This window comes from Brachycentrus maculatus, unplaced genomic scaffold (assembly GCF_059751285.1).
Source record: "Brachycentrus maculatus isolate JH-2025_06_01 unplaced genomic scaffold, ASM5975128v1 h1tg000007l, whole genome shotgun sequence".
In the NCBI taxonomy this organism is placed as follows: Eukaryota; Metazoa; Arthropoda; class Insecta; order Trichoptera; family Brachycentridae; genus Brachycentrus; species Brachycentrus maculatus.
Genome location: NW_028280762.1, coordinates 2,157,501 through 2,169,969, shown reverse-complemented (window position 1 = coordinate 2,169,969; position 12,469 = coordinate 2,157,501). Strand labels below are relative to the sequence as shown.

Here is a 12,469-nt window from a genome sequence, read left to right as displayed (position 1 = left end):
TATTATTGTCGGCAGCAGCGATTTGCTCTATTCGCTATTCAAAATGGCGGTGGCTCGTTGTTGTTTCCAGCGCGCGTTTACAGGCTTTTCGTCCAACATTACCGGCAAAATCAAACATCGGGCTGCTGACACTTTTAGATCCCAACTTCAGCAATCATTACTGGTAATTAGATTTACTTTTTATCTCTTAGTATTTGTACAATTCACTTCTGAAAATGTGACATGTGACAGTACCATTTCATGCGTACACTCGATGTATTATTTACAATAATTAAAACTATTTTTATTTCATTAATTTTGTAAAGTCTATTTAGATTATGAAATTACTTAAGCATTCTACTTGATCTCATTACCCCAATAATTTATTGTTTATTTACAACCAATATATTTATTTCTTTGACTACATTAGTTATAAATATTCATGTTCTTCCGCCGCCATACTGCAATCAGTTTTAATACGCAGCTACCGTACCAGCTTCATATGGGTATTTTTTTCTGTTTCAGAAGCGGCCCTATTCAAGTTTCACGTCGTCACCCTTTGTACAAGATTTAAAGGGGCTCACGGACTATGAAGTTTTAAAATCCCCTGATCACTGGCAATATGTGGAACGGTTAATGCCACCTAAAACTGTTCCAAAACCAATACTCAAAGAAGTGTATCCATCCGGCTGGTCTCCACAAAATTCCAAAGCATTGAATCTTCCTTATTATGTTCCTAGGAATAGAAATCACATGATCCCCGTTTATTTGTTGACTTCATTTAGAGGTGTCCGAAAAATTTCTATCATTCGTCGAGTTCAAGGTGACATTTGGATGCTCGCGAAACACTTAGAGGAATATTTGAAAAATAAACTAAATCGTACAATTGTGCCTATCCGCGTACATGAGTTGTGTGGACACATCGAAATTAAAGGAGATGTTGTAGAGGATGTTAAGGAATTTTTAAGACAAAAAGGATTTTAAAAATTATTTGTGATTATAGATCAAACTATGTTAATTGAATAAATTTCGTTAATTTTTTTACTATTAAATTTGCAGTTTTTATTTAATTTATTTTTGTCCTTTTAAAACCCCCCTTTGAATTCCAGATACTTTTGTACACTATTTGAAGAAGAAAAACAGTAATTTCTCATTAGTAAATGTCATACTGAAATCATTATAAAAATCGTGTCAATAATTCGTGCTTAGTGTTAATATCAATTAATAATATTTTCTCTCCTTTTTGGAGTTTTGTTTACTTATGTTAGCCTGACGGTTATTTTTTAAAAACAAACATTTTCTTGCAATTGAAATCTTGTTTATGAATGGCTTGTGAGAAGCAACGGCCATAGCCAGATGAGATCAAGGAGGCGAAAATAAGTACAGCTCTTTTTTTTTCTTCTTACCTTGATCCGCATCAAAAATATAAAAATGGCCCTGCACTATACATTTATACAAATGCAGTGTTATTTTGATCGTTTCTTATATAAAGGCAAGGTGATCAATCTTGTGCTTCAGGTACCAGTCGATAGTAATATTAAATAAATATGGGAGTGAAAACTTTTATATTTATAAAGACCCTCAAACTCCTGGGAATCAAAGCCGGGGCCTTCAGCACGGTAGCGAATCGCGCTAACCATTGCTCTGGTGATATAATGGTATAATTGATAACAAACAAAAAGTATGTGAAGACACAAAGGGAAGTAAATAATTGGCGCGCACGCACCAGGAGACGCTTGGCTATCGAATGAACGACGTGTGTATGTATATATATGTATATAAAAAAAAAAATATATATATATATATATATATATATATATATATATATTTATATATTTATATATATATATATATATATATATATATATATATATATATATATATATATATATATATATATATATTATATATATATATATATATATATATATATATATATATATATATATATATATATATATACATATATATTTATTTATATATATATATATATATATATATATATATATATATATATATATATATATATATATATATATACATGTTTGTATATATTTATAATTTAAAAGAAACAAAAAAAGTGAAACAATTGTCACATCAATAACTTATATATGCCTTACCAACATCAGCGTTTGATATCATGTTTATAAAGTATGCAATTTAATTCATTCTTCTTAATAATTTCAACAATGCAAACACTATCCCAATAAATACAGTATTGTGTTAATTGGTCGAGTGTACACATGCATAAACAGTGGTTCAGAAAGTCGCCACCAGTCAGCGCTCGGCGGCCCGACGGCGGAAGGTTTATCTCTATTGCCGTATTTCCGATGATTTCCGACACCTCCCGACAACGCCCGATCATCCACGATCTCGCTGCGATGGGGTTTACTCCAAACTTATTTCCGTAGTAATGTACCCGTCTACCTACCTACCTATATACAATCCGTTCAACTTGGAAACATTTTTTCCCTATGCTACAAGCCATGTATCGCATAAGCATAACCCGCCGGACGAAGATTACAGTCTTGACTTGTATATTTCTTCGAATGCCGCGTTCATATTTTCTTATTTTGTACTACTTTGCGTTCAGCAAGGGCACACATACAACAACATTAAACGTACCTACTTATAAACCTGAAAACACTTTTTATCATCAACATATTTATTATAATTCAATGCTTTACATATTTTGCATAACCCGCTAGACGAAAATTGGAAATTTACCAATGCTGCGTTCATTTTTGACTAGATTTTGTGCCTACGTACATTATATGCGTTCAGTAGACGCGTTTATTGTTACATATATTTACCAATTGTCGAGTTTGAAAACGTTTTTTTCCTTGTAACATCTGCGTAGCGATTAAATGACATTTTAAATACGTTTGGTTATGTATTTATTGCGTTATTTGTTTATTTTTTTAAAGTTACCTACCATCGAAGCAAACTAATGTTAAGTTTTAAAATATATGCCGATGAATGTACGAGTGTGTATAAGTTCATTCGTAGACACGTATACAGAATATAAATTACGTCGCAGCGTTCTTTTCGCTATCGACGCCATTATATGTTATTTCGTGTTTTATATATTCTGTAACGAGTGTTGTGAATTTATTGTAGCAATAAATTGACAAACGTTTTAATTATTGAAGATAAGTTTTTTTCGCAATTCGGAATAAAAAAAATACCCATACAGTAAAAATATATTCGCTCACCATACATAGGGCACTGTGTGTATAAGATTGATGCATCCTTATCTTGATCGTATTTACAAAAAAGTAACTTAATGTTAGTAAAGCCACAAGTTTTAATTCGGGTTAAAATTGCAATTAATATATATATATATATATATGTATATATATATATATATATATATATATATATATATATATATATATATATATATATATATATATATATATATTTCGTCCGCCTCCGTAGTGTAATGGTCAGCACTCTCGGCTACCGTTCTGGAGGTCCCGGGTTCGATTCCCAAGGGGGGTAAAAATAAATACAAGTATTTTTTTCACTGTAATATTTATTCAATATTATCATGGACTGGTACCTGAAGCGGAGGGCTGATCACCTTTCCTTCATGTGTAAAACGATCATGATAACACTGCGTTTATAAGACAGTGCCCTATGCACCATTGGGGTGCGGATAAGGGTTTTATTATTATATATTTTATATATATATATATAAATATATATATATATATATATATATATATATATATATATATATATATATATATATATATATATATATATATATATATATATATATATATATATATATATATATATATATATATATATATATATATATATATATATATATATATATATACATATAAATATTTATATAAATAAATATACATGTTATGAAATATATATGTATTTAAATTTCTTTACAGTGGGATCACACAATGTTGTTCGTTGCTCGACTCAATTTTAATGAATCTCAACCTCTTTCATGGTGGCCAAACCGGCTAACCACTGCACTATGAACTTTTCAATAAGTATTTACAATGTTTCCTAAGGGCCAGTATTCGATAAGTTGCAACTTAATTTTCTCTAAACCTAGGTTATTTTTTTCTTTAACTAATTAATTTTTTCTTAAAACATTGTTTTTTCTTAAAAATCAGTTTTTCTTCGACATTATATATAGTTCTGATAAGAAAAGTGTTTTTGAAAGGTAAGGAGGTAAAAAAAAGGATTTTCTTTGTATATATTCTAAATAACAAAAAAAAGCAATTTCTTTAAAAAGAATTGGGCGCGGAAAGACATAAAGATTGGCGAATATTGCCTTAATTAAACTAACCTAAGTTTTATATCGGAATTCTTAGTTTATGGTAGAAATTAATCGCTATCAAAAATAATGGCGGACGACGTAAATCATTCGACATGTATGTAACATGTGTAGGTATTATGCAATAAGATATGAGCATCTTATATAATGCTCACATTTAAATATACTTATTTGAACATTGGAATCGCAAGTTTATTATCAATTACATTTTTAATCAGTGGAATACATTTATTTTTTGTTTAGAAACGCTCAGATTGCAAAATGGTCAAGAGCAGTGGCGTGCATAGATTATTAATTAGGGTAGGCAGTAGAGGTAGTATTAAGGTACGCTAGCTAATATTTACTAGGGTAGGCAGTAGAGGTAGTATTAAGGTAAGCTGGCTACTACTTACTAGGGTAGGCAGTAGAGCAGTGTTCCGCAATATTTTTTTTCTATTCAAGGTACACCTACCAAATTAAGAAATTTCAGAGGTGCATATTTATTTATTTATTTAAACTTCATGTACAGAAAATAAATAAGTACATTGGCGGGCTTATTGGTAAAATGCAATATCTTCCAACCAACCAAAAACAGACTAGTGATATTGATAAAAACGTTTGATACCATATATCGTAGTCGTACAGGAGAAAGTGACCAAATAACAAAACGTAAAATGTTCAGGAGGGCCATTTAAGTCACTTTTGCTTGGCAACAAAATAAACATCGATGCAGTTAGTCATTTTTAACAAGCTAATATATATTACTCCCAAGTTTAATATCCTTTGGTATTTTTTAGGGCAATATTAAGCTAGTAAGATGTCTAATAGTCAATGATCACGTTTTTGTAAAAAAGTATTTGGTCACTTTCTCCTGTATGACTACGATATAGCCGTTTGCAATCAGAGGGTAGATACATAGTACTTGAACATTAAAAAAAACAACAAATTTAATAATTGTAATATGTTTTTTTTTACCAAATCATGGTAACATATTATGTTACAACACCTGTGTGCCGCGGCACACACTTTGCGGAACAATGCAGTAGAGGTATGTAGGTAGTAAGGTAAGTTTTGGAGATAGTTAGTGGACTCCATATGCTCCACCTAGGAAGCTGATATGGTTTGATAATATAATATAATAAGGTAAGCTAGGTACTACTTATTCAGGTAGGGCCTACCCTACCTAATAGTTCCTAAACTGGTTGCGTTTTTATATGTCACGCGGGTAAGTTAGGATAGGCACTGCTTTTCTGCCTATATGGAATGCACGCCCCTGGTCAGGAAAATATATGTGCATTTCAAACGGTGTCAAAGAGCAAAAGTAATCGACCAAAAAACGTATAAAATAACGTTTTTCATTAAAAGTATTGAATACTGCAATGTACGTATTAAGATAATAATTGAAGAGTTAGTGTCATTCGATCAAAAATTAATCAACGCTTTTTTTCCATTTTCAAAGACATTTAATACTTTTGTATATAGATTGAAAAACAAAAATTACTTTCAACAATTAGAATGTACATTAAGGCCCAGTATTCGTTAAGTCGTAACTTAATTTTCTCTAAATCCAGGTAACATTTGACGTAATTGATTTTTTTTTCTCAAAACACCGTTTTGGCATTGAAAAAATAAGTTTTTATTCGAAATAATTATATTTTTTTGAGAAGAAAAGAGTCATTGAAAGGTAAGAAGTTAAAGAGGAGAACAATATATAAAAATATTTTTTCTAAATATATATTTTTAAAAAAAAACAAAAAAATATCCAACACACATTTCCAGTTCCAAAATATTCAATATAGAATTCCATAAATTTGAGTAGCGTGGCTGGTAATCATGAGTAAAATTGTGAATGTTGAACTGTGTAACGTGATCACTTAAGCAGCCTTTGACAGGTCATAAGCCCTGTAAATACCCAGATTTTTATATTCTTCTTCATCTTTGTTGAGATTTTTTTATTTATTGTAAATTCTTATGCATTTCACAATATTATATTGTAATTACAGTACAATAAAAATATATAATATTAATACAAAAAAATCCCACAAATGCATGGCCTGTGTGTGGGTACACATTATGTTTTAGGTTATAGTAAAGGGCGGTGGCAAAAATTCAATATTTATTATTAGAAATAAAATTAGATTAAAAGTACTAATATAAACTACAAATATTTGATTTTAACAAAAAAGATGTCCACATTACTTTTTGTTTCTTGTATTTATTACATTTAAATAATATAGTGTCGTGGGAAGAGATTGAAATATATGATCATCTCCTCCTTCCTTTACAAAGAGAGCTTATTGTATCTCAAAATATTGGCAGACTGTCTACATCTCCCAAGCCAACTACCAATATGGGAAATTTGTTTTAAATCACTGCCAAAATTTAAAATACAATATATAATATATAATATATAGATGAAAAGATTGGTGGAGTATGGGTAAACTCGAAGGCCAATGTGTTTTTTTTTTTATAGAAATAATCCGCAAAACCTCTATTAGAATCTTGTCGGCAGGTAGGATAGTAAGGATAGGGAAGGTAAATGTGAAAAACACAACACAAATACTCAGACCAATTGAAAATAAATCTTTCTTCAATATATTTTGCAAATGACGGGAATCGAACCCGCGACGCCAGTTTCGCAGTCGAGCGTCTATCCAAATACGTCACGGCGCCGTCTACATTGTATACAGGTTCATGCTTTAAAAGTTGTCGTGTTGTCGATTATTTTTTATATAACGAAAAAAAACTTTTGTTATGTCACTCGTCTTCGATACATCATCATATCTTAAAATATTGCAATATTTAAAATAGGGATTGCATATCGCTCACTCCTTTCAACAACGTCATATATCAAAATCATCGATTTTCAGTGGTCCATGTTTTCATCTCTCATATTATTTTTTGACATCTCATCAAAGATGAAGAAGAATATGGAAGTCTGGGCATTTACGGGGCTGACGACCGTCATAGTAATCACTTTACACACGTGTGACATTCACCAATTCTACAAATTATTGACAACCACACTAGTCAAATTCTTGGAAGTTCTAAATATATGAACCAATTTAGAAACCTTGTTCTTGAATCAATAGAAATAAACACACTAAAAATGTTTTCATCTCTCTACAAAAGCGGCATATTTTAACTTAATATTTACCCGCTACAGGGCAGAAAGTGTGGTTTTTGAATTTTGAAGAAAAGGTACTGTTTATTAATTTTTTTAAACTAAAAAAAATTATAACGGAGAAAAGACTTTCAGGTTTTACCTAAAAATATCTATTGGACAGTAAAAATTTCAATAAGTGGCTTCATATTTATTTTTAAAACATTATATTTTATTCTTTAACATTAAAAACGATCTCCTGATAAATCAAGTTTTTTGATATATGACGTTGTTGAAAGGAGTGAGCGATATGTTTAACATTTCAAAAGGGTACAATGATATGTTTTAATATTGTATTGTTCATGAATTTAGATACCTGAAATATAATAAAGTAAACCCCCATATAAAGTTGAGATCGGTACCGCGTTATCGGAGGGTACGTTACGGAGGGTAATATTATTTTTGTTTATATTATAATTTAATAAAGACTCATTTCAGTCATTTCCGCTGGGTAAAATGTAAGAATACATTTTAAAACATAAATCCCCTGGAAACGTTCCCTCTGATAACGGGGAACCTGTATCAACGTTATAAGGGGGATTACTATACCTCCCTCTCTTAGCTTAGTCTTTTAATTGGAGAGAACAGGGTAACTTATTTTAAAATTGTCAAAAGAAGAAATGTTTTGCAAATGAATTTTCTTTCTTGTTGTAACTCTATTAAATTTAAAAAAAATATCATCCTAAGGGTGAATTTCATCCAATGTCTTAGAATATAAATAGTTAATATAATAATCACATATTGAAATTTGTAGGCTTGAAATAAATAGTGAAAAAAATTTAAACGTTATACATTGCCACCATCCACACACAGATAGTGTATTGGGCATTGTATTGGATAGACGAAGTAACTTTTATGTATACCTTCTCTGCACCTTCTCTGATGACTTAAAAAAACGCCCAAGACATTACTATCTATCACTAGAATACAGTCCCAGAGGGAACCTGGAGAATTTTCCTTTACACATCAGTGTCTCAATATGTGGAAAAGAATACTTTTAAATTTTGACCTTTAATATTTTGACCTATGTATTATTTTAAAATTTTTATTGATGTAATGTGACAACTAAAACCCCTACGAAAAAGAAATAAATAAAAATCCTTACTATTCATCAAACCTCATCCCTTTAATTTTGCCCTACCTCCTTCCCAAAACTCCCTTCTTCCTTTGCCTTCCTTATTTTCATCAATTTATAATTTGCATGAATATTTAATATAATTTAAAGAAGCTTAGTTGAAGCAGCAGATTGTAATTTATGATTTTTTTTCTCAAATATACTTTATTTTCAAACACTATCTATCTTTTGATTGCAAATAACTATATAAGGTATCGAACATTTTGACCAATATCACAAGTCCGTTTTTGGTTGGTTAAAAGATATTGCTTCTTTGCAATAATCCCGCTAATGTACTTATTTTTTTGTCTGTACATGAAGTAATTTATTTTTAATGTAATTTATTTTTATTATATTTTTTTTTTGCATGTGACTTTTCTTTCTTAGATTAACATGTATACAATTCATTTTATTTATTTTTTGACATTTGAATATCTTTTTTTTTACATCTGTAGGAAGATTATTGAAGTAATAGACTTTATTTCTTTTTTGTATTGTATTTCATAAAAATGTTTATAAATCATTATAGGTTTACACATTTCACCTCTAGTTACGGAGTAAAGATACATAAATAAAAATAAAAATGTTTAATTATGATCGGTGGATACAGTAAAATAAAACTGTTCAACCAATATATCTCAACCGGAAACTAATATTTAACTTGAAAATCGACTGTATGCATAGTATCCAAATCTTGTATTTTTTCTTAGAATTGGTATAGCGTTATCAGGTCTACTGTAATATGTCCCAACAGTGTGGAATCATCAATACTGTATTTAGTAATATGAAGTGTTGAGTATGTAGAAGACAAAAATATATAAATTACCTTGACAAAAAGCACGGTAACAATAATCCACCTCTGAAACCCAACTTGACAAAAACGCAGTGACAAAAACGCAAAAAAGTAGCTGCTGATATAATTTTAATTCCCAAAGTCTAGACACGCCAAATACCATTTTACACTCTTATGTCGAGTGTGGCTTGACATTTTATTTATTCCGCCAATTCCGATGTCGACTTATCTAAAATAAAATAAATAAATAAATATTTGGCACAAGAAAAGAAAAATAAAACTTTAAAAAATATGAATAATACATTTTTTACAATATTAACCCTTGATTGAACCCAATACTTTATTTTGACTTTACTTCATACTTTGTTTGCTCTCTTACCTCCGCAATGGAAGAAACTATGTATTTATATTTTCATAATTATTGTTCACTATTTAAAACGTACTTTGTCCGCCTCCGTAGTGTAATGGTCAGGATACCGTTCTGAAGGTCCCGGGTTCGATTCCCAGGGTAGGAGGTCAAACAAATATGTGATTTTTTCACTATAATATGTTTTCACTATTACCCTGGACTGGTTCCTAAAGCGAAGGGTTAATTCTTTTCACTTTTCCTTCATGTGTTAATGATCTAGATAACACTGCGTTTGTATGATAGTGCCCTATGCACTATCGGGTGAGGATAAAGGCTTGAATGAAATGAAAGAAAATATTTTTTTATAAAAGTCGTAAAATTAATTATTAGGAAATCACAAAAAAAATAAATTATTATATATGACAGCATTTCAAGATCCTGTTAAAAGTTTGTTATTTTAAGGACATAACCATATCAAAAATGTATCAACTGGATGCTTCTCACCTGTTTTTTGTTGTCATGCATTTGAAATCATTATTTTCGTTTTAACTAGTATTTTATCGGTCATCTGATCCAAGTATGAAAATTTTGAACAGAACGTATCTTATTTTATGTATTATTTTTTGAGGCCTAGGCGAAACAGTTGTCACAATATAATTTTTTTTATGTGTTTTTGTTGATAAAATACAACTTAGTAGACTCAAAAAATCTGTGTTTGATTAAAAATTAATACATAAATTAAAATGGAGTTCTACAAATTAAACGCCAAATCAATAAATAGATATAGAACGTATCTTTCAATGTGACATTGATTCGTTATATTATACGAGATTTCCAATGATAATTCATGTCCAATTTTTCATGAACTGCTTATGATGCACATGCGTGTGAATCGGTTGATTCAAGATTACGTCACATTACGCATAACTTAAGCTTTATCTAAATTATCTATTTAATAAAAGGTTAAACCCGCATATTTATTTTAACAAAGGTTTTATTTCAAGGTATTTTCTTTCGCTAAGAGTACGAGAATTCATTTAATATTGTTTATGTATTAACCTTTTTTCAACTCGATAGCCTACACCCCATTTCATTTTTGAACATCTGTTTGTGTTTATATTGTTTATGATATATATTTTTTAATTTTATTAAGTACGTCCTTTAAACAACTTTGTGAAATACAAAAAAAAATGAAATAAAAATAACTACAAAAACTTGGTTTTAAGCGTGCACAAATGTAGTATTTCTATATATTATAGAATGTAAAAATAGCGAAACTAATGTTTCAAATTTTAAAAGTTTATTACTTTTTTCTGAAAAAAGAATACACAGAGAATTACTTAATTCGAACAACAAAAATGAAACCTTACTTACATACCTGCCCTAAAAGTATTTATTAAAAAATTTCAAGTCCCCAACGTAGTAACCATTTAAAAAAAAATCTTCATGTAATTATATATATATATATATATATATATATATATATATATATATATATATATATATATATATATATATATATATATATATATATATATATATATATATATATATATATATATATATATATATATATATATATATATATATATATATATATATATATATATATATATATATGTATATATATATATATATATATATATATCTATATATAATAAGAAAAACAAGTCCTCGTACATTCTTATGATAGCAAAATTATTTTCGAGTATTTAAGTGCTTAAGGTATTCAGCAAAATTATAGGTATTTGGTAAATGAACATTTTATTAATACCATCCAAACGAATATTAAAGAAATAAAAGGACTGAAAAATGTACAATTCATTATCCTTTCTTCTTCATCCTAGCTCCATCCCAAGTCTTTGTAGACTGTTGGGGTCATCTCTCCTCGTCTTCAGGTTGTAGGTCCCTCTATCGTATACAATGTCACCTAAGCTACAATACATTGAGTCAGAGAAATAAAAAAAAAACAAAACCAAAAAGAAACAAAAATACATCTCAACATAGATGATGTCAAAAGGTAAAATAAACTCCTAAGCGGAGAAAATCCAGATTTGTGAATAAGTCTTTTGACACACTCAAAATGCTGTTAATAAAGTAACTGGTCAAATTATAAGATAATAAAATGAAAAGGAAATTTTCTAGCGTTTCTCGTGTATTTAGTATTCGGACTTCACATACAAATGAAAGAGTTTCTGCTCAATAAAAAGCTTCTTTCATCTCACCATTGATGTCCATAGTGAAATTCTAGTGATTCAAGCACTTTTTTCAAAATTGAAGAATTTTAATATATTATTAGATTAAAACCAATATTTTTAGCTTTTGTCGTTACCGACATCATCAGACTGGTCGATGACGAAACCCGGTCGCTGGTCAAATAAAAAAAAGTGGAAAAGCTAAAAATATTGGTTTTAATCTAATAATATATTAAAAATGCAATTCCATCACGAAGTGTCAGTGGATAATATAAATGAAGAATTTTATGAAGAATTTTAGTTATCAATCATGGGTAGAATTGGTGAATGTTACACGTGTGATCACTTAAACCAGCCTATTACGGTCGTAAGCCCCGTAAATGCCCGACTTTCATATTCTTCTTCATCTTTATTAGATATAGTAAAAAAATAGTATTAATATTCTCTATAAATCCCTCTCGACGCACAAGAACCCAGTCTTTTTTTTTGGGCAGGCTCAGCATAATGTAACTAGAATAAGATATTTTATAAAGTAGTAATAAATAGTTAATAAATAAGAATGTAATAAAACTTGTAACAATTTTG

The 12,469-nt window shown here is 29.3% G+C and overlaps 1 protein-coding gene across 1 annotated transcript; it reads left to right on the top strand.

The window, feature by feature from the left end:
• Positions 1-24: 24 nt before the first annotated feature.
• mRpL49 (mitochondrial ribosomal protein L49) lies at positions 25-1,031 on the top strand. The gene is made up of 2 exons (XM_088260196.1): positions 25-163; positions 505-1,031. Exons 1-2 carry the CDS (start codon positions 44-46, stop codon positions 961-963), a joined length of 579 nt encoding a protein of 192 aa, XP_088116322.1. The 5' UTR covers positions 25-43; the 3' UTR covers positions 964-1,031.
• The last annotated feature ends 11,438 nt before the right edge of the window (positions 1,032-12,469 follow it).